Source organism: Neltuma alba, unplaced genomic scaffold (assembly GCF_004799145.2).
Source record: "Neltuma alba isolate B1F8T4 unplaced genomic scaffold, ASM479914v2 tig00011681_pilon, whole genome shotgun sequence".
NCBI classification, from domain to species: Eukaryota; Viridiplantae; Streptophyta; class Magnoliopsida; order Fabales; family Fabaceae; genus Neltuma; species Neltuma alba.
In genome coordinates this window covers 220,506-248,505 of record NW_021636320.1, presented here as the reverse complement: position 1 = coordinate 248,505, position 28,000 = coordinate 220,506, and the positions used below count along the sequence as shown (strand labels likewise).

General features: G+C 39.5%; 3 protein-coding genes across 7 annotated transcripts; 1 reads left to right on the top strand and 2 right to left on the bottom strand.

Annotated features, from left to right (window-relative positions):
- Positions 1–162: 162 nt before the first annotated feature.
- LOC114716590 (vacuolar protein sorting-associated protein 9A) lies at positions 163–4,591 on the bottom strand. Of its 3 annotated transcripts, XM_028901618.1 has the most exons (5): positions 4,353–4,591; positions 3,712–3,859; positions 1,997–2,167; positions 1,605–1,784; positions 163–1,268 (listed from the first exon to the last, which is right to left on the bottom strand). In XM_028901618.1, exons 1-5 carry the CDS (start codon positions 4,442–4,444, stop codon positions 462–464), a joined length of 1,398 nt encoding a protein of 465 aa, XP_028757451.1. In that variant the 5' UTR covers positions 4,445–4,591; the 3' UTR covers positions 163–461. The 3 variants fall into 3 exon arrangements, with proteins under 3 accessions (XP_028757451.1, XP_028757452.1, XP_028757453.1); XM_028901619.1 differs by lacking the exon at positions 3,712–3,859 and having other exon boundaries at positions 1,997–2,109; XM_028901620.1 differs by lacking the exon at positions 3,712–3,859 and having other exon boundaries at positions 4,353–4,426.
- Positions 4,592–13,647: 9,056 nt separating this feature from the next.
- Positions 13,648–18,309, top strand: LOC114716579 (auxin response factor 17). Of its 3 annotated transcripts, none has more exons than XM_028901602.1 (3): positions 13,648–14,850; positions 16,545–17,262; positions 18,063–18,309. In XM_028901602.1, exons 1-2 carry the CDS (start codon positions 13,759–13,761, stop codon positions 17,223–17,225), a joined length of 1,773 nt encoding a protein of 590 aa, XP_028757435.1. In that variant the 5' UTR covers positions 13,648–13,758; the 3' UTR covers positions 17,226–17,262; positions 18,063–18,309. The 3 variants fall into 3 exon arrangements, with proteins under 3 accessions (XP_028757435.1, XP_028757433.1, XP_028757434.1); XM_028901600.1 differs by having other exon boundaries at positions 18,059–18,309; XM_028901601.1 differs by lacking the exon at positions 18,063–18,309 and having other exon boundaries at positions 16,545–17,480.
- A 2,582-nt stretch (positions 18,310–20,891) lies between these two features.
- Positions 20,892–23,589, bottom strand: LOC114716578 (uncharacterized). The gene is made up of 2 exons (XM_028901599.1): positions 21,772–23,589; positions 20,892–21,659 (listed from the first exon to the last, which is right to left on the bottom strand). The coding sequence occupies exons 1-2, from the start codon at positions 22,126–22,128 to the stop codon at positions 21,045–21,047; spliced, it is 972 nt and encodes a 323-aa protein (XP_028757432.1). The 5' UTR covers positions 22,129–23,589; the 3' UTR covers positions 20,892–21,044.
- Between the last annotated feature and the right edge of the window lie 4,411 nt (positions 23,590–28,000).

The window sequence follows — 28,000 nt, the reverse complement described above, 5'->3', positions numbered from 1 at the left end:
GTTTAAACATGGTTAATTTATAAATAATAGACATATCAATAATTTCCCGTCATCCATTCCATTGGAAACTAATGAGGGAAATTATTCATTCCACTATAATCTGCCTCGGATTAGAAGTTAGCAACGTTCATTGTAGTACCGCAAAAGAACAAGTCAGGATTCTTGCGTCCGCATAAAATGCTTATACATTGATTAACGAAATTATTTTACGTGTTTAGTGTTTACAACCATTCTCCCCATCTATTGCAAATAAAGGCCAAATCTCACCGTTCTTCTCAGGAACTTTCTCACTGGAGTTCAAAATTCTGAAACGAGTTCATTAACACCAAAGGTGGTATTGCCAGCCCGTCTGAAAACTAATGGCAACCACCCCAGAACGGGAAACATAAGCTAATATTACATGAAAAGAAAAAATAAAATAAAGAAAACATGTTTACGAACAATCTAGATGCTAGTTGCTATCAGTTAGACGATTCTAAACTGCCTCCAGCCGGAGGTGCAACTGCCCCATCCTGGGGCAGATCGCGTTCAAGATTTTTCTCCTTAGAAAGTGATACTCCATCAGAAATATCCTCTGTGCTATCCGGAGATTTTTCTGTCTTTTCATCTGCATCTACAGGTCTGCTATCTGAAGAATCTATTTTGGTTTCAACGAGATTTTGTACATTGATTTGTGTATCAGATGGAGGATGAGATGTGGGAGAAACACCTAAGCCCTTGGAAAGACATACGTACTTGATAACAAGTTGTTTGTAATTATTTAGCAGGCCTTCCACATCACTGACTGTTAGATCACCAGCACGAGCAAACAAATATGGATACTCCCTGAAAACTTCATTCACCCCATCCTCCTTCAAAAGCATACTAGCTCCTTTATTCTCCAGATCTGATAGGGATGGGATCTTTGTTATTGGTGACTGATCAGCAAAAGATACTTTCTTATTTTCAGACTTCGATTCAGATGATGTAGTTTGTAATGCAAACTCCTTAACTAGTTCTCCTCTCGAATGGTCTTCAGAATTTTGATCAAGCAATCTAGGCTGATCTTGCAAATCAGTTGACAGCCCAAAGAGAACAGCACGAGCAGATTCCATGTTCCTCTCAAACTCGGCTTCATCCATTGAAATGGCTTTAGCATCAATGTTTCTGATGAAGGACTCAGCAGAGAGCATGTTTGTGAAAAAATAAGCTGACTCTGCTACCAATCGTGATTGACGTCTAAACCTTTGTATGTACAGTAGGTTGGAGTAAAGTTGTGGAGGGTTTGCCTGCATAGTAACATTAATGAGAGAAGAGGATATGCAGCTACAAAATAACAAGCAAAGTCCACATTAAATGGCACTCAGGAAGGAAAAAATTATGGCGCCATAAAAATCAGATGGGTTTTAACTTCTAAGCTGGCAGGAGAAAGCAAGCCATTCAAGTATGTACTAAATTATAACTCAAGTAAGCCATGGCATTCCTTCTCACTTGCCCAGTTCAGCATTCTTCAATCTTCAATCTTTAGCTCTACTTACGCATATTAGTGAATATTTAGAAAGCATGCTATGTGAAGCTGAATCACCATCTTTAGCAGTCATTCAACGCTAAAATGTTGAGATTACCTTTATGGTAACATAAATCAGCACAGGAAGAAATTCATCAGCTCCCGGAGGATTTGAATTTGAAGCAACAGAAGCATTAATCAGTAAGTTGTTGATAACCTTGCAACAATTCAGGATACACACTAGTTTGTCTCTGGGTGCCTTGTACATGTTGATCTTCTGTAATTCCTTCTGAGCAAGCTGCAAACAATATAATAAGTAATAAGACAGCAGCAGTAAGGTCTAAAAGGGAATTTAAAGAGGGGAAAGCATAAATTAGCAAAGTGCAGGGACATGGAAAACCATAAACAAGTTAAACAATGTACTCAGTTGCCAAAGACGTAACCTGCATCTGAAATCTATAATTAAGAGTTTTAAATGAACCCATTTTCAATTTGTAGTTAAACACTCACCAACCATGATGTTTCATTCTGAAAATTTGACTTGACATCCAAATTTTCTGGTCGAATGAACTGTTGAATCAAAGCCATCTTTTCAGAAAGATGCTCATCAAGTTTTACATCATCTGGAAGCGAAGCAAATACACGGGTAAATAACTTCGTCATGACATACTTCTCCAGCCCCTGTATATGAGTAAAACCCAAAGGTAAAGAGATAAAAGAATTGATGAAGCCAAGTAGTATCAGAACAAGTTTCAAGGAGAAGCCATATGAATTGCTTTCTAATCATAATGAATAAAGTATACAGAGGCAGAGCAAGAGTTAATGATAAGTTTCAGTTATCTAGTTAAGGTATTCATCTCAGCTGAGAGAAGCCACAGGAACCCTGAAACTTATTGTCAAGTACAGCTGCTACAATTGAACAGAACCAGAGGGACGTCCTGTTGAAATTACTTTCTTGGCAGAAATTGCAAGGCTATGCTTTAACCGTTGAAGTACATTAACAAGCAGGCAAACAAGATAAATTATCACAAGTTTACAGTGATACATGTGACTTGAACTTCCGTCGTATATGAGTCACTTGTCAACTACAATATAAATACAATGCATCCACAAATTCAAGGGAAAAGTATAGACATATTTTATTAATTTAAATTAGAAAAAGAAAGGAATAAGAGGCTGCTAGCCTCCTATAGATGACTGCAGCACACTGTAACTAAAGGTTAACAGAATTGAGCCTTTTCTAAAAGTGGTTAGCAAACTGTCGCTCTATTATTATTTCTTTATAGAATATTTTTTCACTCTACTAATTAAAAAACACTTCAAGCTTAAGAAAATAGGCATCCTTAGAATGTCTCTCTGACCAGTGACAAATTCTCTGAGTTTGAGGTGTATGACAGCAGTAGTGTGCAAGTCCAATACTCCCCAGAAGGGGTTAAACATTAGATACAGAAAACCATAACATCATCTAACAATATCCATGAAAAGGCCTCCCTCGAATATTGTATGAAATTATATTAGCTTAGCACGTATCAGACTGATATGAACAGAAATTACAGGACATATTTAGACATGTACGGCAATATATGAATAAATATTGTCTAAGTTAATTTTTTATATGTGTTAATTAAAAGATATCATTTTAATTGAGACCAGTCCAACTATGGTTCAGTGAACCAATGCCTCCTCTTTTTCTGACAACATTGACCAGTATAGAATGAACCAGATAAAACGTGCAAGTAAAAAAAGGCCTTATTTGTTAGCCATCTATATTTTGTTTTCTTCACCTTTTCCCCTTCATTTTTATGCTCTTTTCCTTATCTCTTGAGCATCGGCTGACAAACCCTATGTTTGATACGAGAGAAATGGAGGGGAGGGGAGAGAAGGAAAAATTTTAATGAGCTCAATTTAAAAAACTGAAGAAGTGTGGTTTTAAAATTTTAATAAAGAGAAGATGTAGGATAAAAGAATAATTTAATTAAAAACATTAACCCCACTTTTTCAGTTTTTCAAATCAAGCCCATTAAAATCCCCCCCCCCCCCTCTCCTTCCTTTCATTCCCTCATACCAAACGGACTAAGAGAAAGTGAGAGGGAAAAGGAAGGAACAATATTTGGCCAGGGCACTGTTTGTCAGCAATAATGCTTATCACCACAAAAGCCTCAGATCAAAGCCACCTAATAACTCACAGAAATTCAGAAAGAAAGCAAAGTTTAACTGAAACTCACTTCACCAGCACTCTCCAGCTCTTCCTCAGAGCACCCAGCCCAAAGTGGATGAGCCCTGAAAGCTGCTTCCATACTGGTAAAGAATTGCTGTACAGCGGCACTATCCCTTTCTGGATCTGGAGCATTATTCGAGAACGATACAATAAAGCTGCAAAATAAAGCGTCCCACTCACAAGATTTTCCTTGACAGTCCCATGATCTCATAAAGGATAGAGCTTTTATTGGTTCCAAGTTCCAACTTCTTATCAGAATATACTTTGCGAAGAGAGTTCTATAGATGCTTAATGACTCTGTTGATCAACGTAACGAGTTTAAATACTGGATCACAGACAAAAACCGCCTAAGGCTTTAAACCTCAGAGAAACCATCAAATCAGAGTCTAGATCTTCTCCACGAAGCATTTCGGATAAATCCTCGACGTGGTGGATATATAGGTATATCAAGTAAACAAATGACTAGAGATACCATCAAAATCTACCCAGAAAAGGAAAAACCTTAAAACTTGTTACTTGCGAAAACAATAAACAAACGCAATAACATTGGAATTTGACAGAAATGCACAGAGACGGATAACTTCGAAGAGTCGAATCGAGAACACAGAAAGAGGGAAATTTTGATCTTGATAGTCGTAAATTAAAAACCTCTTAATTGCTTTGACGAAATCGGCGGCAGATGGTTGGCGCATGCGCTCCAAGAAATCATGTAAGCCCAAGAAGACGTCGGCGTTTTCCATTATCCGCCGCCTTCGCCGTCGGACAGGAGCACTTGAAACTGAGCTAACACTGAATATTACTCAGCTGAGTCTTACAATTCGCTCGGGTAGTATCAGTTCTCGGAGCTCGTTGATAGAAACTAGAAAGTGAAATCCACTGCCCTGGGTGTTGATGGAAGTACTTATTTCTGGTCTTAAAAATTTGTTCTTGTTTTTTTCCCTCTCTTTGCCAGCGCATTTCGAACCAAAATAAAGGGCATCCGTCTTCTTGTCCGCGGCCTCGTTGATCCGTGCCAGTTGTCACGGACTTGGTCATAATTCCAACGAACCGTGCGGCCTAGCAAATCTCATGCTCTAAGTTGCTAGTCAGCCTACTCACAAGGAACAAGAGACTCAAAGAAAGAACTTTGTATTGATCTCTTAAAGTACTTACAACACTCTCACTTTCTTGGGTGTGAGAAATGAATGAGGGGGAGGGGTATTTATAGTTCTCCACCTCCTCAATGGACGGCTAAGATCTACTTGATCCAACGGTTACAATGTTGTATCTAGAATACTCTACAAAAATATCTAGATATTTACAAAGGGGTTAGGTGCCTCTACAATTATCTATAGTATTCTGGAACCCTCCAAGCTTCCCCAACAAGTTCCACACATTTCTAGAGAGTTCCAGACTTACCCAAGACTTTTGTGGACACCTTTGGACAGTTCTGGGCAGCGAGCCTTTGTGCATTTTGGGCAAAACATGAGCGGTGCGTTACATTCTCCCCCACTTAATGTGGCGACGTCCTCGGCGCATCCCTCTTGTATGCCTCAATCTTCTCCTTATAGTCCCATAAAGCCAGCTCGTGTTCCCAGCTTGCTTCACTATCGGGAGATCCTTTCCATTTAACAAAGTATTCAATGTAGCTCGGATGACTCCCACGTCTCGGTATTACTCGACGCGCGAGGATTTCCTCAACTTCCCGTTCTGGCACCGTAGTAATTGCTGTAGGGGCTCTTCTAGACTCACCTCTACTTGGTTCATCCTTGTCTTTGTTGTATGGCTTCAGTAGACTTACGTGAAAAACAGGATGCATCTCCAAGTGTGAAGGTAGAGTCAAGCGATAGGCTAGCTTACCGATGCGTTTCTCTATAGGAAACGGTCCTTCATAGCGCCTCACTAGCCCTTTATGAACCTTGGCGAACCTTCGGCTTTGATGAGGAAGGAGCTTCACCATGACTAAGTCACCTTCCTCAAACTCTAAGTGCCTCCTCTTAGCGTCGGCCCACTTCTTCATCTTTTTTGCGGCCTTAGCTAAGTACGCCCTTGCCATGTCTGATTTTTCATGCCACCCCTTAGCAAACTTGAAAGCTGAAGGACTCGGGCCTTTATAGCCAACAGCTAAAGTGTGCGGAGTCATCGGTTGTTGCCCCGTGGCTAACTCGAACGGACTTGACCCAGTTGATTCACTTTTCTGCAAGTTGTATGAAAACTGGGCAATGTCCAAGAGCTTAGCCCAGTCCTTCTGGTTGGCACTTACGTAGTGCCTCAAGTATAGTTCAAGTAAAGCGTTCACCCTCTCTGTTTGGCCATCGGTCTGTGGGTGAAAGCTTGTGGAAAAGTTAAGTTCGGACCCCATAATTTTGAAGAGCTCCATCCAAAATCGTCCTGTGAAGCGAGTGTCCCGATCGCTCACAATAGTCTTTGGTATGCCCCAATACTTTACCACGAACTTGAAGAATAACTTTGCAGCATCTTCTGCAGTGAATTTGGTTTGGACTGGTATGAACACTCCATACTTGCTAAACCGGTCCACCACCACCATAATGTTGCTGCATCCTTCTGTCTTCGGCAAACAAGTGATGAAGTCCATGGAAATACTTTCCCATGGTCTCTCGGGAATCAGAAGTGGCTCTAGTAAGCCAGAAACGGGGCGTTGTTCCACCTTGTCTTGTTGACACACAAGGCAAGTCTTCACGTAGAGCTCTACATCATCTCGCATCTGGGGCCAAAAGTATGCTCGCTCAATGAGTGCCATCGTGCGTCGAACTCCGGGATGTCCAGCCCACCTCGAGTCATGGCACTCCTTAATGATCTCCTTCCTTAAGCCTTGCCATTTCGGCATGTACACTCGGTTTCCTTTGGTTATGAGCACCCCATCCTCAAGCCAAAACCGGCGTGTCTTCCCTTGACTTGCCAATTCCATCAAACTTTTGGCTTGTGGGTCTTGCTTTAGTCCCTCCTTGACTCGATCAACCAAAGGAAAACTCGGGCTAGTGATGGAGGCAAGTTCAGCCTTTCTACTCAATGCGTCGGCCACGACGTTCCCTTTTCCTGGCTTATACTCCATCACAAAGTCGAACTCTGCTAAGAAGGCTTGCCACCTTACCTGCTTCGGTGTAAGCTTCTTCTGCTTAAGGAAGTAACTTGTGGCGACATTATCGGTTTTCACAATGAACTTGGTACCCAGCAAATAATGTCTCCACGTTCTCAGGCAATGCACCACCGCCGTCATCTCCTTCTCTTGGATTGTGTAACGCCGTTCTGCATCATTGAGCTTACGACTCTCGTAAGCCACCGGATGACCTTCTTGCATTAGGACTCCTCCTAAGGCGAAGTCCGAAGCATCCGTTTGTACCTCGTATGATTTGGTGTGGTCAGGCAAGGCCAACACCGGTTCCTTGATCACGGCTGCTTTCAACTCCTCAAAAGCGGCTTGACACTTATCATCCCAATCCCATACTCGGTTTTTCTTTAAAAGATCAATGAGGGGGGCGGCTATCGCAGAGTAGCCTTTGATGAATTTTCGATAATAGTTGGCCAATCCAAGGAAAGAACGAAGTTCGGGTACCTTCCTTGGCGACTCCCATTCCTGTATAGCACGCACCTTGGACTCATCCATCCGTAGTTTTCCCCCTCCGACAATGTGCCCTAAGAAAGTTACTTCCTGTTGAGCAAAGGCACATTTCTCCTTCTTGACGTACAACTCGTTCTCCCTGAGGACTTGGAAGACTTGCCTAAGATGCTTCACGTGCTCCTCCAACATCTTGCTATAAATGACAATGTCATCCAAGTATACCACCACGAACTTGTCCAAGAACGGTTGTAGGACTCGATTCATGAGGGTGCAAAATGTTGCTGGTGCATTTGTGAGTCCGAAAGGCATCACAAGAAATTCATACGAACCATACCTCGTGACACATGTTGTCTTTGGTTCGTCTCCCTCGGCTATCCGTACTTGATAATATCCCGACCTTAGATCCAACTTGGTAAACCAACGAGCTTGGCCAAGTTGATCAAAGAGATCGGCAATAAGTGGGATTGGGTACTTGTTCTTCACCGTGATCTTGTTAAGCGCCCGGTAGTCGATGCATAACCGAAGTGACCCATCATGCTTCTTCTGGAATAATAATGGGGCTCCATAAGGTGCTTTTGATGGACGGATATATCCCATGTCCACCAACTCCTTCAATTGCCTCCTAAGTTCCTCAAGCTCCGGAGGCGCCATACGGTAAGGCACTGCCGCAGGTGGTGTGGCACCAGGCACCAACTCTATCTTGTGGTCCACCTCTCTCTTTGGTGGCAACCTCTTGGGCAACTCGGGTGGCATCATGTCCTTGAATTCTTCTAGGACATGCTCAATACACCTCGGGAGGTTTTTAGTTGGCGAGGCTACTGCTTCTTCTTTCAAAGCGACTAGATATGTGGGCTGCTTCTTCTTTATGCCTTTGGAGAGTTGCATGGCCGAAATCTGCTTTTCTCGGAGTTGGGTTTCCCGTTCTAGAGATACTAGTCGGGTGTTACCTTCTTCCAAGATGCACATCGTGTTGGCAAAGGGGATTGGCACAGCCTTAACCTTGTCCATGAATTCCATACCCAAGACAATTGGATAGTCATCCATGGTGACAATGGAGAAGTCTACGAGGCCGTTCCAATTGCCCAAGCTTACCTTGACATCGCGAGCAACTCCAAAGGTAGCCCTCGGTCCTGAATTGACTGCCTTAAGCCAACCACGTTCTCCTTGGTAGTGAATGCCCAACTTTTTGGCCTCTTCCACTCTAAGGAAGTTGTTGGAAGCTCCCGTGTCCACAAGTGCTTTGACGGTGTGTCCTCCAATCTCGGTTTCCACAAATAACCGTCCCTTCCTTCCGGACTTGGGCATCTCCACCATTGCCTTAATTGCATTGAGGAGTTATAGGGATCCTACTCTCTCCTCTTCTCGTTCCCGTTCCTCCCTTTCCTCGATCAATGCCGAAAGTTTAGCCTTCTTTGGGCAATCCCTTGCTTTATGTGGTCCTTCACAAAAGAAGCATTTAAGTGATGGCCTTTCTCCAGCTTTGTACTCCTTAGGACCCTTCGACTTGTCCGTGGTCTCCTTGCCTCGGTGATGCTCTCCCCCACTCTTTCCCTTGCCGCCCTTGTCTTTCAGCTTTGGCTTCTCGGGTTTCTTGAACTCAATAAGGGACTCAGCAATGGAGATAGCGGTGGTCAAGTCTTGAGCACCACGTCTCTGGATCTCAAGTTTAGCCCACTGTTGCAATCCATCCATAAAGGCAAAGAAAGCTTCTTTATCAGGATAGTCAGGGATCTCAAGTAGTACCTCGGTGAATTCCTTCACATACTCGCGAATGCTTCCCTTGTGTTGAAGACGCCTTAGCCTACCCCTGGCCTCTTCTTCAACATTGCTAGGATAAAATTGCTTCCTGAGCTCACCCTTGAATTCAGCCCAAGTGTCTATGGTGCAAGTGCCTTTCTCTATGTCCCCTTGTCTCCTCCTCCACCATACCATAGCGGTGTCCTCGAGGTAGAGACATGCCGTGCTAACCTTAAGTGCATCGTCGGTAACGACGTTCGCTCGGAAGTATTGCTCCATACTCCATAGAAAATTATCTAGTTCCTTCGCATTTCTTGTCCCTTTGAAAGCCTTAGGTCGTGGAACATCTACTTTAGAGGATGTAGTCCTTACATCAGACGTTGACGGACTTCCTTGTGCAAGAGCCTTCTTGCACAAGATGAGCTCCTCTTCGGCACTCTCCAACTTGCGCGAGACCCTCTCGAGTTCTTCACGGATCGAAGAAACCTCCTCCCTATGAGACTCTTCCATGGCCTTCATGTTGTCGAGACATTGGGCGAGGACTTTGTTCATGGCGGCTTGCATCTCCTCACGGAACTCGTCCATGTTTTGCCCCATCTCCTCGAACTTCTCCTCCCCGTCGACTATTGCAATCTCCACCTTGGCTAGCCGTGTCTCAAAACCCTCCATGGTTTCCCTTGAACTAGATCTCTGGGCTTTAGATTTCTTCTTGACTCCCTCAGACATATTGATAGTCTCGCTTCCGCCTTCCATCTACCTCTATGTTCCAACGGTCTTCAAACCTTGGCTCTGATACCAACTGTCACGGACTTGGTCGTAATTCCAACGAACCGTGCGGCCTAGCAAACCCCTTGCTCTAAGTTGCTAGTCAGCCTACTCACGAAGGAACAGGAGACTCAAAGAAAGAACTTTGTATTGATCTCTTAAAGTACTTACAACACTCTCACTTTCTTGAGTGTGAGAAATGAATGAGGGGGAGGGGTATTTATAGTTCTCCACCTCCTCAATGGACGGCTAAGATCTACTTGATCCAACGGTTACAATGTTGTATCTAGAATACTCTACAAAAATATCTAGATATTTACAAAGGGGTTAGGTGTCTCTACAATTATCTATAGTATTCTGGAACCCTCCAAGCTTCCCCAACAAGTTCCACACATTTCTAGAGAGTTCCAGACTTACCCAAAACTTTTGTGGACACCTTTGGACAGTTCTGGGCAGCGAACCTTTGTGCATTTTGGGCAAAACATGAGCGGTGCGTTACACAGTGTATGGGCTAAAGTGCATGATTTAGGCGGCACTTAGGAGACATGAATTCGAACCCAGGCCCAATTTGAGGCACTCCCAAACGCTACACGTGTCATGAGAATTTGAAGCCACGACCACTCCCAGCGTAACAGGGGCTGATCTAGCGTAATGGCGGCTCATACGTTGCGATAAAGGGAGGGCAGCACGGCACGAGATTTGAAGGGACCGATCGGGGGCACATGCTTCGCAATCATACCAGCAGCTGGAGGCCTTTCTCGTTGCCTTCCATTCTCCCATATGCTTCTATCCTATTTATATTTATAGGATGCGGCAAAAGTTCTATTCAGCCATTATGTGTCCGTTTAGATGAGCGATTAGAAAAGCTGCTTATTGAAAAAGCAGCTTATGGATAAGTGAAGTGGGGTAAAAGCTAAATTGGATAAGCTGAATTGTGTTTGGATTGGAGTTCAGAAAAGCCCGTTTGCAAAAGTGAGATTGGTAAAAAGTTGTTTGGATTATGATTGAGTAAAAGTAAGTTTGGTTGTAAAATGACCAAAATGGGTATGAGTTATAATAAATAATAAAAAATGGGAAAAAAATAATTTCACATACTACAATGGAATTAAAATAATTTAATATGAATAAGTGAATTAAATTTTAAAAATTTAGAGAAATCAAAAAAATTATTTTAAATATAAAGTGAAAGAAGAAAAAACTTGAATTGAGATAATATAATGATGAAGTAAAATTTAATGATGAAGCATTTTGTGGGGTCATTACTATAGTTAATGGGAGTATATATTCAATTAACCAAAATATTAAAATATGCCCACTTTATCCCTTTCTCTTCCACATATATTATCTGGACAATAATTAAATTTGCAAGAAAAAAGAGGGAAGAATTAATAATAACTAATCATTCATATAACAGCCACAGCGGATTAGAACAAAGTGCCATTCAGGAGATTTGTTTATTCTGGTTCTTCTTTCCCATTCCCAATAGTCCAACCCCAATTTAAATGAACACAAAGTCAAAAAAAAAGTTGCGCCCATGACAAACATCACCAGAGCACGCAGATTTGATACATTTGGTCTCGAAAGTGTTCTTTATACGGATAAAAGCCAACTTGACAGGATTAGTTCATATTAAATCAAAAACTTCTCCATCTTGCAATTGCTGCAATATCCAGATCATTGAAGACGAATAAGTTTCAAGGATTAAAATTTATATTCCTCTCCCTCACAAGTCGCAAAGCCATCGGCATTTTCATAGCTTTTTTGTGAATCCCCTCATCCAAAAGTTATATCAGCTCACACAAAGATCAACACACACACATACAACTCCACATGATTCGATCACTCGCCTATCACTGCCAAATTCTCGGAAAAGCAACACAAAAATAGGAACCGGCCAACCTGTCTCAGATCGGACCAACCGACGCTTGCCAGAGGTAGATCGGACACTCTATTCCACTGGGAGGCTAAGAAGTCGAAGCACACCTCACATGCACCGGCAGACAGTGGCGACCTGGGTTGGAGACGCTAACAGCAGCTTGGAGAAGGACGAGACGCGATGAAGGACCAACCTCTCAGTCACTCAAAGCCACACCGAAGACGATGACCCCACGGCGGAGACACGATGGAGCTAACGACGACCAGGTGTGGGTGGTTCTAGCGAGGACGTGACGGCGGACGCTGGGTTGGAGCTCGCGGTCGCGCAGAGAGCAGTGTTGGAAGAAAAAAACTGAGTGAGAAAAATGAGGCCCCGGCATGAAAATGATCCCCCTATTCAACAGTCAAAAATAAGCTTCTACAATAACGCAATAAGCCACAAATTTCAGCTTATCTCAGACCGCACGTTTTGCAGCTTAAAGGATATAAGTTGCTTATTTTTTTAAACCCAGCCAAACACAACCAGATCAGCCAATCGGGCTTATAAGTAAAAAAAACAGCTTTTAAGCCCAAATAAGCCTTGCCAAACGGACCCTATATAAGTTATATCATTAAATTTTTAAAATAAATATCTTGATAAATTTTAAAATCTTTTTTAATATGCGAGAATATATTGCAAATAACTTATACTAAAAATCGGAGTGGTATTTAAAAAAGTTTAGGATTTTTGTTACTTATTAGCAATATAGAACATGATGGAAATGCTCGGCAAATAAGAAGACCAAAGCACTAAGAGATATAATTTTTTATCCTATTTATAAAATAGAGAGAAAAAATTTTCATATGAATATACAAATTTACTTTCTATTTAATATTGTGTTAACTTTGTCCCAATAGGATATAATGTATACTAAATAGAAATAAAGTCAAAAAGTTATTAAATTTTAAATAAGAGTTAACAAAGTGTAGGTTTTTTTTAGTATGTATAAAATATGATAAAAGTAACTTATAAATAGGATATGAGGTGTGCTACCTTTTTTTCGCTTATAACTATTTTGTGGTGTTGTCTTTTTTGTACACGGAGTTATCCTCCTTCTTGTAATAATTTTTTTTATTTTCAGTTCAAACTTCTTTTTATGCTCAAAACAATATGAAATACTATGTAAAATTATGTTTTAGCTTGAATTTTTGCATCAAACAGGTTTACAACAAGTAGACCTAATAAAAGAGTCCAAACCAAACTAAACCGAAACCGGTAAAAAAAATGGAACCCAGATAATTTGACTTGTTCGGTTTGGTTATTTAATATGTTTCGGTTTCCATTCAGTCTTAAAATTGCATGATATTCGATTTTTCAGTTTTTGCAGTTTTAAAAAAAAAGCCAAATGTTCACCCCCATGTTGTGATAAGTGATTACATTTGGTAGCAATCAATATACCGATTTTAGTATGTAATACCGAGGGCGTGCGGTCGGGATACTTCCTAATTACTTGATGAGAAAGCAAGCAATCGATTTTTAATTGTATAAGAAAGATTTGTGTAACGTATATTTTAATTTTTAAAAAGATTTATATATGTTTTTAAAATAAAAATGAAATTTATGTAATTTAGGTAAAATAAGAGAATAGTTAGTATATTTTATTCTTAAAATAAAATTTTAAATTGCCTTACAATTAACCACTAAAGGTGAGTATTAAATTAACGGCACCGTATGTGGATTTTTGACAAGCTCATCTTTAGTTGTCATCGGAGAGGCCGAAATATCATTATCTGTCCTAATGGGCCTCAGTAGCGAACAATGGGTTTCACTCCATTCTTTTTGCGCCAAAAACATTGCCCGCCCTTTCATCCATCCAAAAGGAAAAAAATGGCACCCGGGTTTCGTGTTCGTACCGATTCTCTTTATCAATGTTCATTCTCACCCTCTCTTTCATAAGCGTTAGCGCGAATGAATGGGACCGGCCGGTTTTCAAATTCTCATGCCCACAGACTCATTTCCACCCGCTGTCTAAATCACAACCCCTTCATTAACCGTTCAATCTTGCTTCCAAAACAGAATTGAGACAGAGGCAAGGCAACATATCCACTCGCATCTCTTATTCTCTGAACACCTGAAGCATGCCTCTCCCACCGTCTCGGCCACCGCCGTCGCATCCTTGCCGTCTTCCCCAAAAAATTTGGCGAGCATGCGCCGGCACTTCCGTTCAAATCCCTACCCTGAATTCCAGGGTTTATTACTTCCCTCAAGGCCATTTGGAGCAAGCCTGCTCGGCTCCTTCCTCCCTCTCCCCCTTTCTCCTGTCCAAGCCCTTCATTCACTGCCGCGTCTCCTGGGTTGAATTTCTCGCTGACCCTGTTACAGACGAGGTCTTTGCCAAGCTTGTCCTCCATCCACTCAGTGATTTTGACACAACCCGCGACCACTCTCATCCCACCGGCGAGTCCGCAGAAGCACAGGGCGATGACAATGTTGGGTCGTTTGCCAAGGTTCTGACGCCTTCTGATGCCAACAACGGCGGTGGATTCTCTGTTCCGAGGTTCTGTGCTGATTCCATCTTCCCGCCATTGAATTTACAATCTGATCGGCCGAACCAGACATTGCCTTTCACTGACGTTCACGGCATCCTCTGGGAGTTTCGTCACATTTATCGAGGGACACCTAAGCGGCACTTGCTCACTACTGGGTGGAACAAGTTTGTCAATCACAAGAAGTTGATTGCTGGTGACTCCGTGGTTTTCATGAAGAATTCCGCGGGGAAAATGTTCATCGGGGTTCGCAGAGCTCTGCGATTCAGTGTTGGAAATCGTGGCAATTGGGCCGGAAGTTGCACCGATATCGGTGGCATGAAAACTAAGGTTGAACTTGACGAGGAGCAGCAGGAAGATTGCTACACTGGCTTCGGAGAATTCTCGAGGAATGGGAGGGGAAAGTTGTCCGCCAAGGCAGCTGCGGAGGCAGCAGAATCGGCAGCACAAAATAAGCCGTTCGTGGTTGTTCATTATCCTAGGCCTGGGTCGTCGGACTTTGTGTTGAAGGCGGAGGTTGTGGAGGAAGCGTTAAGAGTCAGATGGACTCCTGGAATGAGAGTCAAAATGGCTATGGAGACAGAAGATTCGTCCAGAATGACCTGGTTTCACGGGACCGTCTATTCGGTATCTGCTTCTCTTGGTCATGGGCATTGGTCGGATTCTCCTTGGCGCATGCTTCAGGTGTGTTTGCAGCCCCTTTTCACTTCTTAATATATAGTTTGCTTGGCGATAGTTGCCTACTGAAATTGTGGATTTATTTAAGTGGTCTGGCAAATATTGCAGCTGATAGCCTATATGAGAGCTTTGTAATGTGCGAGATTCAAATTCAGATGGACATTGAGGAGCTGAAAATTGTGCATGGAAATTGAAATACACATACCAAATGTTTTAAACTCTTTGATTGCACGGGGCATGGGTTTTAATTTAACTTCTAAGAGCTAAGGGGTTATTTGAGAGTAAAGGGGATTTAAAACCCACTTTTTACTATTGGTAAAATCTTATCTACCAATGATGCCATCGATGAGAAATAGCAAATTACTCGAATTGAACGATTTGCGACTACTTGATTTTACTTCCTTGGCAATCTTTTGAATTCTGGATTGGATGCATTTGAATTTGCTCTGTTTTTTCTTGTGTCTTTGTATGATTTAGGATGAGTTGGGATATCATCTTTGGCGAAAACAAATTTATTTATTCTGTATCTATGATTACTCTCTAATTGAACACTTTAAACGCTGATCTTGCTATATATCACTTTCAGTGGCTTTTCCTCCCAAGAATTAGTACCTCTTTGTTGAAGCTCATATTGTGCTTTTTCTAGAGATTTAAGGCATGTACACTAACACTGTACTTGGATAGTTCTGGGTTTAAAGTTGAGAGTATTTGACAGAAGAGAAATGGCCAATGATAAATATGATTACCATTTCAAAGGCCTCTCACATTTTGTCATTACATCCATCACTTTTCTTTTTCATAACTAGATATGTTTTCCCATGCCCGGGCAGCTTGCTATAGATTTTATTGTATTTGGAATATTGATAGAGAATTGAGTGTGTGTGTGTGTTTAGAAATCTAGTTTGGAACAATTTTTGCAGTTGTTTTATAACACGTAAATTGTTAACTAATGGTAGGATGCCCTTGATCAGTGGAATGGAAGAGATGGGACTCTTTATTTATTTGAATATATTTAAGAGAAGGATAAAAAAGGACGAAAATATATTATATACCAATATCATGTTGCCTTACTTTGTTATTTTACGTTCTGATTTTAAACTAATGTAGCGACATATGCTAGAAGCTCTGTCTCTCGTTTTCCCATTCAAGGTCATCTGAAGAAGTTGGGTGATTCCTGAATAGTGATTGAGCTTTTATCTTCTGGTTTATGATATGGTCACAGTTCTCTAATTTATAAAATCGGAATGTTGCTGATTCTCTTGAGAAATTTTCTTAGTTTCTATTTTTCTTATTTTTAGGGACATAAAATGCGCATTGTGTTCATGACTGAAATTATCAAGCTTAACTTTGATATTTATTTATTTATTTCTTGTTCAAAATTCCAAAGATAAATGGCATTAACAGAAAATTCGATGTTAGAAGACCAATATGCATCTTGTTTATTTTCTTGCTTCTGTTTTTTATTGTGCTTGTCACTTCAAATCTCCCAAAAAAACACAAAAAACAAAAATTATTGTGTTACTTTTTCCATTTAATTTTCTATTTTCGTGTGAGCAATCATAATGTAGGAAATCTAATGATTATCCACCCCCCGGCTGTTTTTCACACACACAGGTCGTGCAAGATATTGTTCTGAAAGTTATCTATTTCTCAGTGGACTAATATTTGCTTCTTCCCATTCTTTAATGCCTTCGTACAAGATTGCATGGGATGAGCCTGAAGTGTTACAGAATGCAAAGCGAGTCAGCCCCTGGCAGGTTGAACATATTTCCCCCGCAGCTCTTCTTCACACAGTTTTTCCCCCAGCAAAGAAGTTTAAAGGCGCTAAGCATGGTGGGTTGCCAATTGATAGAGAGGAAGACCCGTCATTTACTACGATGAAACTCACTAACTCAACAATGGGACACTTGAATCACTCATTGTTGAAGGACAATACTTTTCCTGCTGGCATGCAGGGAGCCAGGCATGATCTATCTTCCGTTTTGAGATTTTCAAACTTCCTAGATCATAATACTCGTTATTGTGCTGCTAGTTCTCATGTGAAAGTGCCGAAGTTGAAAACTGTGTCAACAGATTTACACATTGACAGCTCTCAATCTGGTCCATTATCACCAGATAGCCAGAGGAGAATCCACTCCATTGGTGGAGAGTTTGTTGGTACCGCTTGCTGCAACTCAACAATTGGTGCTGGTTCATTTCAGCTATTTGGTAAGATAATTCAAATGAACCCGCCTGTCGAAAGTGGCTTGCATGGTACTGATTGCACTGGAAATAAGGCTTGCAATGCATCTGAATGTACTGACAAGCCGCTGGATTATTCAACTTGCTCAAAATTGGTCAACAAGCTTGATATTCGATGCCAAAAAACATCACTAGTTTAGTATATTTCTGTCCGTCATGCAGATACGTAGCTGTAAGGTATTTTCACATCTTAGTGGATTGCACTCATAGTTACAAATGATTCAAATGTTAAAACTTTATGGCATTTATTGAACAATCTCAAATTTATCTGAGCGTGAAACAATTCATGGAGGGGTTTGTTCCATTTAAGTAGTAGATTAATTTTGATACCGTTGTATTCTTACAAATCGATTGATATTGTTGATTTATTTTACCCCATTAAGCGCTTAGTAGTTTATGATGCTCTTCTTTTTGGTGGATTTTCTTTTCCTTTAACAATGAGTCTTGCAATTATTGGTTGTTATTCTTAATGTTGAACTTTGTCTTTGAACTTAGCCCACCCTACCCGGAAAAAAAAAAATGCAGGGGAGAGCCTTTTTTTTTTTTTTTAACAAAGGAATTTTTTTAAGGTCCCGATAGAGCATCATAGGGGATCCACGCTCATAAAGGTTAAAAACTGGTGCATTTTGCGCTTCATAATGAAGTGGAAATATTACTGTCTATGTCTTGATTATAATACCTTGACTGTTCATTGTCTACCCGTTTGCTGGTTAGTGTGAAATTGAAATAGGACGTAACATTGCTTTATTTTGCTTGTTAGCCATTGATTAAGTTTTATGGCGTGATTAATCTATCATATCCACTGAAATAAGAATGACGAGATGTAACTCCTCGCAGAAAGTGACTTTATAATATTACACCTCAAATGCTGGTTAGCTTGAGTTGGTCTGCATGTTTAAGGCAGCAGCATCATTATGATATGAATTTTCATGTTCAATGAATTCTTGCATAATGTAGTTTGCCTTTTGTGCAGGCAGGCTGGAAACTGATTACCCGTTGGTGTCGTAGTAGTAGTACTATATCCGGAATCCAGAAGTTTCACGACTGTCCCTATATGTGGTGTTGATACATGCAGCTAGTTTAATATGCTGTTTTCTGTTTTTTTTTTTTTTGAAGGGGGGGCTAAAGGTTAAAATCGTTTAGGTGGCGATTATACGTCTCTAATATTTCAATATAAAATATAGATGTGACCGGATGAAATTAACCCATACATAAAACAATAACTCTGAGGAGTTTGTTAAAAAATTTAAGCATCTGAAATATTCGCGTGCTAACGGCAATTTGGATCTTTCGGGAATCTAGATCGTTACCATGGAGACAATTGGCCAAACAGTTCCAAAATAGTTCTACAGGCATCCCCTGTTCTCTACTTTTCCTCCTATCAAATTACACCCCGCATTTAAGGGCTTATTTGGGATTGTATTCAAAATTATTTATAATCCTATTTTATATAAATCGAGACAAATTTTTTTTATATATTTACGTTGTAAGTCATAATAAAAAAGTTATTTATAAATCATTCTTAATATACTTATTATCAATATTCTAGCAAAGTTGGCTCATTTACTTGTAGAACACATGCCAATTAAGTACTCCTTCCGATTCAAGATATAAGCTAAATTTTATTAGAAGAGCTTGGTTTTTTTATAAGATAATATTTATTTTTGTCTAAGTATTTAATGAGTTTTTTTCAACTTTACTCTTATATCTATTTTTATTTTTTTATTTATTTATTGTATATTTTACTTATTTTTTTATTAATAATTGCATATTTAAAAAAAATAAACGCCTTATATATTTATTGTTTTAAAATGATTTTAACTAATTTCTTAATAAATATAAATAGATAAAATTTAGTTTATATTTTGAATTTTTTTTTGTCAGCGGACTAGTGCTTCGACAAAACCCAGGCTACAGAAGCCTCCGCGGTTCAGTTTGATACTTCGTTTTTGATGCGTTCTGATCATGAAGATATTGATGAGCTGAAGCCCCCATGAGGAACTGGGTGGAGGCAGGAGGCATCTGCTTCCCCGGCCCTTCCCGGCCCAGTTTTGAAATGTCAGGATTTGACATTTGATTGGAACCTGACTGTTTATATCCCAATTATCGTCTTGGCTTGCCACGTTTTGCTCGCAGATTCCTTCGTTTCTGTTTATCTTCACTCTAGGAAGCCTCTCTAGGCTCAAACTTCTATGCGACTGGGAGCCAGAAATTCGAATGTATTGTTGTCACTCACACCCTCACATCATTCACCAACCGCCTGTTGGGTCGTGACAATATTGCACTTTTGCCGCCGTGTTTATGCAAGATTCTTCCCTAAATCATACCGTGGTGGGAAAAGGATGGCTTATAGCCAATTTTTATATTATTTGTAATTCTGATTAGTTTCTTGTAAAATTATGATCATGGGTATGTCTTAGAACTTAAAAAAGAAAAAGTTATTTTCTTAGTTCTGTGACGAATCTTATAACATAAACTTGAAAACGTCTTGAACTCGATTATCCAGCACTCCCCACCGTATATGACTTCGATCTGGGGTGCCAAAAACTATAGTCACTGGGCTATAAGCCGACAACTAAATTTTCGTGCAGAGGGTTAGGTATAGCATCTTACAATCCAACGGTACCAAAGTTATTTAGCATGATCGAGGAAGGGCGTCCAATGAGCTGTCGCCGTGGAATGGCCATGTCACGTTTTCAAGGTATGCTGAATCCATTTTTGCCATTCTGGATTGCAATGTATTTACCCCTATTTTGTTCAGTCCGCGTTTGCTGTTTCCATATTACTACTTTCAGCTCTAATTATAAAACATGTTTATAATTTATAAATAAGATTTTATAAATAAGACTGAAAATAATACTATTTTATTTTTTTGGGTTTGAAAGCAGCACTTGTATGGAAGCCTTTTAAGGAGGCAACCCATGAATTTCCGGCAAGGGACAAAAACGATGGGCTACGGTTTCAGTTGGAATGAGACTGACAGCCCCAGCACAAAAAAAAAAAGACCTTCATTTTCTTTTCTCTTTCTCACACACACATTAGTGTTACTAGACATCCTCGAAACCTAGGGAAAAGGCTGGGAAGTAAAGAAGTGGGAATTTGGAGGCAGAGGAACATTAAGTACGTGGGGGAGGGTAGAGAGAACGAGAGATGGATCAGACATGTCAAGGAAGGGGGGGGGTTGTGTTGAGGAGCTTTGGTTTTCATCATCGTAATCATCATCTCCATTGCTTTCAAAGTGAATCGAATCAGACAAAAGCTTCCTAAGAGCAAAAGCAGATGCCTTTGACGTTAAAGCAAGTTAGTCCAGGAATCTCACAGTACAGTGCTCCCTCCCCTCTCACATTCCTTGGCCTCCTTTTGCATTATTCTTTTCGGACTAAAATGATTAGTCCTTTTACTATAACAACTCACGGGCACTTTTTATTGCTCTACACGAAGATGAAGATCATCGATGCCCAAGAAAAAAGATTTACTACGTATTTTAAAATTCACCTGATACGCCCCTGTTTACTGTTTACCTTCCCATGACAGACAACATTAATGCGCTTACTCTATTCCCATCATTTTTCTTTTGATGAAACTTTTTTTTTTTAAACATTACAATACAATATAGCGCATAAAATTAAGCCCTCCTGCAAAATAATATTGATATATCGTCAATTTTGTTCTGGAACCTAGAGCCGACATTCAGTTTGAAAATCTTCCTCGTTGCCTTCTGCAGGAAATAATTGGCACCGAAGTTTCATCTGTGGTAACTGTTAAAAAACAAATAAAAAAGTGGCAGAGACAGACCACAAGAGAGATGAAAAAGAAAAAACAAACTAATAGGTTTAAGAGTACATTAACTCCAGCCCCAACTACTTGATTTCTCTACTTGCGGTGGCTTCTATTTCCCTCTTTTTTTTCTTTCTTTTTGGTTTAAAGAGTTATTTCCTCCACCACGCACTCATATTTGTTTACCTATTGCTGCAAAAGTCCAAAAGCTTCTTCCGGCCTTCAACAATCTCATCAAAGAAATCGTCGAGCTGGCCAATAATGTTCTCTGCTCCAGATCTCAGAATCCCGAAACACCCTCTCAAATTCTCCACTCTCTCTCTGATTCCGCTCTCTGTTTCCCACTCGACCACCATCCCCTGCGATACCCTTCTCTCTAATTCTCCTCTTAGCTCCTCCATCGCCATCTTCGATCTCCTGAACTCGTACAACAGAATTCCCGGCGCCCCGTCGATCTGGCCGATCTCCCCTGCTACCCGCTGCTGTAATCTCGCCGTCGAGATCATGAACGCCGATCCGAAGAACAAGCAGCCTTCGTATCCTCCTAGTACGAAATTTGACGATTCCGGCCAGCAGTACACGGAGCCGTATAGCAGAATCATGAGCAGCAACGAGCTCACATTTCTCATTGCGTATAGGACTCCCCTGAACCCATTGAATCCGTTCAGCTTCGATTCGATCGCCACCCTCTCGTCGAAACGCAGAGAGAGAGGTTGAATTCTCGTTTCCATTAAAGCTCGATTCTCTTCCTCCAGTCCCACCGCTTCTCTGCGACACCCTGAGATTGCTCTAATTACCTGGTAACAGAGAAAACCTCAATGACTCAAAACGAAATCTCTACTCCAGGTCTCTTTGATCGTTTGTTTTAATCTATGCGGTGAAAAAACAAAGAATTGTGATCGACCTGACCTGGCGAGAGAGTTGTGGGGTTAGGTGACGATGAGAATCTATGGAGGAAGTGATGTTGAAGCCAGCAGAGTAGTAATTTTCGATTCCAGAAATGCCAGACTTGAGGACATGGCAGGCTTCCCAGAGTTTGGAGCTTTCGTCCATGTACTCGTCGAGCCACTTATCACCCACAGGTAGATGGAGCTTCTGGACGAGAAGGGTCAACTGGGTGTGGAAGGATCGCAGGAGTGAGAGCACCCTCTGAAGGAATTGGATTGACATGAAGTTATTGGAGAGGTAGACTCGTTCGAGATCGTCAAGTCCTCTGGTGAGAAAGGAGTAGAAGCCATTAACAGAGTTGGTTGAGGAGGGATCCATTATAAGTCTAAGAGTTATGTGAATTAAATAGGAAAAAAAAAAAAGAAAAAGAAGGAAAAAGGGTTTGAATAAAAAGAAAGAAAAGTGTGGAGAAGCGAGGAGGGTAAGGAGTAGGCGAAGGAGGAGCAGGAGAAGGGAGGAGAAAAGGATGCGAGGAGGGGAGATATTTAAATTGAGAGAGAGGGGCACAAGGAAGCAGAACAAGAAAAGTGAAAAAGAATGGAAGAATGGAAGGGAGAGAATATCTTAGAAGCACAGGTTTCTAAGGTTGAAAAGGATTGTTGGGGGCAATGATGGGTGTTTCCTACGGAGGGGAAAGGATGATTGGTAATATGCTATTTTCTTTGTTCAAATTCGCAGAAAGGAAGAGAGGCGAAGGGAGGACAGAGACAATGAATTTCTAATGGAAAACAAATAACTACCCGCGAGGAAGAAGACAGTTAATTAATATACAAGTAATATCCAGGGATATGAAAACAGGGGCGCGAGATATATTATTAACCGGGTCAGACACGCACAAAGTGAAATTCTTCTTCTTCTTTTTTCCTTGTTCTTTTTATATGTGCAATTTCAAAGCTGGCACTACGATCAACACTCCAAGAGCATTCATCACGTTAATTTTGATTATTAAATTGGTTATATAGTTATTAGAGCAAGAACCCATGGAATGAGGTAGAAGAGAGGTGGGATTTTGATGTTTAATTGAGATTAAGATTTTCTGGGTCATGCAAGGTTTGAATGACTGGAATTTCCCATCCTGATTCATGCACTTCTCCCCCATCTGAATTGAGTGTTCATTGGCCTCTTCTTTCCTTATTTTCTTCCTCGAGCTTCTGAATCTGTTCTTCCTCTTGCACTCTCAGTTATATTGAAATTTGCAGTTTTGTCGTTCCTAGATTTGTACTCTTCTGTTGAATCTTCCAAAAAGAGCGAATAGGAATGATAATGCAGCTGCTTTCACTTGTGTGCTTCGTAATTTTCTATCATACAGAGTTAGTCTTTTTAGGCCACATATGTAATCTCCTCACTAAATTTATTCTCCCCACCACCTCTTGATTCTGTGACCCAAATAACCAAAAGGATGATGCTTCGTCATGCTCTTGTTCCCTCACCTTTTCCCATAATTAATTGACTAATTTAATTTAATTATATGTGTCATTTCATAGCATAAACTGGAATGAAGGGATGAGCAAGTGCTACATGTCATTGATTAAGTAGGCCTTACTTCCCATCGAGCGACAGATATTGGCAGGAAAAAAGAAAGAAAGAAGAGATGTAGAGCTCTCTGCGTAATGATTGCTCAGTATTGTGAGTGGGTCCTGTTGTATGCGCATCTTACCAAATGGGTATTAATTGATTGATCGTTTTTATTCACTAATTGAAGGCCACAAAATGGTGTGTTTAAAGATGCCCCCAGTATTTTTCCTTTATTCTGTGGAAAAATTAAAATATCGGACATGAGTGATTCTTTATCTTGCTTTTCTTATTAGTAGTGGCTATCAACTTAATAGTACTTATTTTATTGAATATAGTTGGGGAAGTGGGGGACCAAGCAATCTAAAGCGTGCATTGGGCAAAGTAAACATGTAATTAAATAAGGAAATGGATTGGGGGGGTGCTCGTGGGTTTTCGGAGAATGAGACATGTTAGAAGTATGTTGGTCTTTTGAGATTTCATCGGAAAGTGAAGATTGGGATTAAGGATAGGTTAAAAACGGTGGTTGGTTCCACACCATTAATATGGCCATTCCTCAATGTTCATGACAACCAAACAACCCATCCTGTCTTCCATTTCTAACGTACTCTCTCTATCCATTATTATAAGATCTGTTTTTTTAATTGGTTTGTCCTTTTTTATAAGATTTTTTTTGAGTTTATCTGAACATTTAATACATTATTACCTATTTTGCTCCTAGTTTAATGCGTTTAATACATTCTCTTTATTCATTTATCTTACTATTACCTTTTCACATTTACCCATTTACATATAGGGATATATTTGGAAAAACAATTACATTTGCTACATATTAATTGTTTTTAACTAATTTTAACTGTTTTTTTAAACCATACAATTTAGTTAAAAGGATCTTATAATAAGGGATGGAGTAGTAAAGTACTATTCTCATCTTAAATATAAATTATTTATGAAAAAAATTTAATCCTAAATATAAGTCATTTGTAATATATTTAATGTTTGTTTTTTAATTTTATTTTTATTTAATTTTTATCAAGAAGAGAGAGAAAGGGGATAAAAAAAATGATTTGCGGATGTAAAGAGAGAAGAAGCATCACCAGAAAGAATCTACTGTAAAAAATTATTTATTTTATTTTTGAGTTTTCTTCATTCAAAAGCCTTGTGTATCTCACATTAGCATCTTAAGATATTTTCTCAAACATCTTAAAGAATGATATACTCTTTTTTCCCTTTTCAGTTTATAAGATGTTTTTGGAAGCATATTGTGAAGACTAACAAACTTCGTTAAAGATAAAAAGAAAGAATCTAATATTGCTCAATTTTCAATCTGCCGAATTCTTGAAATTTTCTCATTGTTAGATCACAGTAGTGCCAGGTAGTTAATATGTAGATGACTTTTCATTGAAATATTTTTTTTGGGGAATAATTCTATAGCAAAATACTATAATACTTATTTCGTATATATGATATATTAACTTACCCATGAATTTGTCTGAACAGATTTTTCATTTAAGATGGTTAGAGATATATGATAGTAAAATAATCATCAATAATATAACACATCAAACATACACACTTCAACAATATAAAATATAGAATTTTATACAAAATACATGGGCCTACTCCAACTTACAATTGAAGCACACATCATAAAATCAGTACCAAGTGCATTTATATATGTATGTGTAATTTTTTTCTTGCCAACTTGAATTTATAAATATTTCATTTTTAATAACTTCAATGATGCTATAATTCAACCTTCTGACGTCATTAAGTCGCACCGGATCGATTCTTATCCACCCAACCACTAAAGTGAAATGGGTTAAACACAGTATGATATACAGTAATAAAATACAATTCTGATGGGATGGGATGGGGTGCATGATTATGGAGCTTTGGAACATCATCACAATACCCCCTCCCAGATAAAGAAAAGGCATTATAGTTACTGACAAAGCTAGATTACTAAGATAGTGGCATTTAATCAATTAAGGCTGATGCTTTCAAAAGAAGCTCAAAAATACATAGGAGCTGCCTTCTATTCTTGAATACCAAATAAAACGGCCTCTGAGAATCTAACCACTGCTTAGTCAAAAGTGGTAGCTCTGGATTTAGGATCTGGTGGCGCACAAGGCCTTGCCTGCTTATGTATAGTAAAGGCGTCATTTTCCCCAGTCACAATATCGCCAAATGCCATGAACATCCATGTGGGGTTCAATGAATTTTGCACACAGATTAAGAATCAACGGTGATGGATGGCTACTTCTTGCAATTTCCAAATTCAATTTTCAATCCCCCCGTATGTTTACGGACGAGAATAGTATTTGAAGAGCCTGTGTGTGTATGTGTGTGTGACATGATATTATTATTATGTACGAGTTCGTGCATACATTGCAATTATATGCCTGCAATTTGCAATACACACACACACTTGTGCGGGCCCATTCTTAGACCGAAAGTAAACTCACTGGACGGATGAATTTCTATGATCACAGTCTCTCAATAATTTGTTTTAATTTCATGGTTTTCATCCAAGAATAGTTACGTTCATTCTTTTGTTGATGCTCTTTCCGGGAAAGGTACAGGGAGGTGGCTGAGAAAGAGATCAACGTGATACGAGAAGGGAATTATTCTTTACCCCCAGAAAACTCAGTTGGAAAATTTAATGCCACTTGGTAAGTCTAAACCTTGACTAGTTGCTCTTCGTAATTAACACGGCGCTTCATTACATGGGACCCGTACTAATGTTCTTTGATTTTTCTCGCTTCTTTTAATTCTGATGAAATTCTTTCCATAAAAACCTCAGTTCTTTCTCCTGGACATTTCTGTTATGTAAAATGAATATAATTGTCTAGCTATTAATTAACATTTCGAAACAAAAATCAATTTGCAGAGAAAAAGGTCCAAGATAAAATAAATATACCTTGAATCATAAAATATGAATTTTATTTCAGCGGCGGTGACATTCGCCACCCAAGACCTGTACGACCAAAAGTTATCATCGCTAACAATAATATTGTCGAGGCTAGAACTACAACGTATGATGAGTGATGACAAGAGCTTCAACTCCTTTCATAACTCCAACACCATGAAATCATTCTCTGCATTATATATGATTCATATTCTCCTCTTTTTTTTCATTATTATTATTATTATTATTATTAGAGTACTACGTACACTGGAAGAAATACAATGCATTAAGATGAACAGTATACAAACATTGACAATTCAAGTGTTTGTATGCTGGGATTTTTTTCCACATGATTGTCCACTTTAAGCAATTGTCTTATTGTCACTTGTACTGCATTATTGCTTTTGCTTTTTACTGGCAGAGAGCATGGACCAAGATTTTGGAATCTGATTCCTCATTTAGTCTGCAATTAATTCGATAATTTTTAGATACTCTAATAATCTCACTACACATAACGCTAACAAATTATCAACTGACTAACGTAGGACTACACGCACATGTGTATCAGCCCGATTCTTTTAGTTCTTCTATAACACGATGAAGATTACTAAGGATTAATAACAAAGGTTATATATGAGAGTTGCATATATAGTGATCAATATCTTTTAATAATTCTTGCTTAAAGCGATTAGTGCCATCCTACCCCAACCAAGTGAGAAATTAAAAAGAAACAGAAAACACTGGAAGATCTATACATGATGGTTATTTACTCGTGGGAATCACTAAAGAAGAATCACTCCAATTAATTAGAGGATTTTTTTCCCTTTTTGGGAATTAATTAATAAAAAGGACTTTGGGCCGAAAGGGGGAAAAAGGGCATATTTGTCTTTGTAGGAGGAAGATGTTCTCACCAAGCTGTCAGAAACGAGAACAACTTATTCACAAGGGGCTAAAGAAATCTAAAGCTAAAGGCAAAAGCGTAGCTTGGAGCTAGCACTATACGGGGCAGGTGGCACCCATGAAAATAAACAACTGGACCATAATTATATTCTCAACCTTCTAAAAGCAAAATATTTCTTTTCACCTGATAACCAATTTCACTAATTACACACCAAAAGTTTACTTTCCTATTTCATTCAATAAACAGTCTAATTCATAAAACCAGAACAAATATTCTGCAGGCTGTCGGGTTGCGCAATTATTTGATTATTTACTTCCAATTCCAAAGATGTTCGCTTTCATACTACTTAGATTTCAAATTTCAGGAAAACATGATGAGATGGTGCAATATATACCTATCAAGTAGACTCAACAGAACATAAACTACAGGAAGTGATTTATACAGTAGCGAAGAATGTGAATCTAGACAAGAAGAGATCTCAAATACTATATAATATTTTGCCGGGAAAGAATGAAAAGACACATGAATGGAATTAATTCCAATATTACTTGAGGGCAAGGAGAATAAAGAGCAAGTGTGTGCGTGCAAACAGGAGCATGCACTTAAGGAAGAAGTCCCCACAATGATGCGTTAAATGGGATGGGCCGGGTTTTAAAGTATATATACGTAAATTTGCAAAAGCAATGGTTGGCCATCATTTGCACTGTGTTTGTTCGAGTAGGAAGTTGATAAACATACGTAAATGAGGGGCCTATGTGGGACTAAGTTTGCCTGTGTGCTTGAGAACGCGTGTGAGTATGAGAGGAAGCAAATAGCACCTCACTCACAAGCAGAAGACCATTGGGAGGGACATGAGTATTATTATG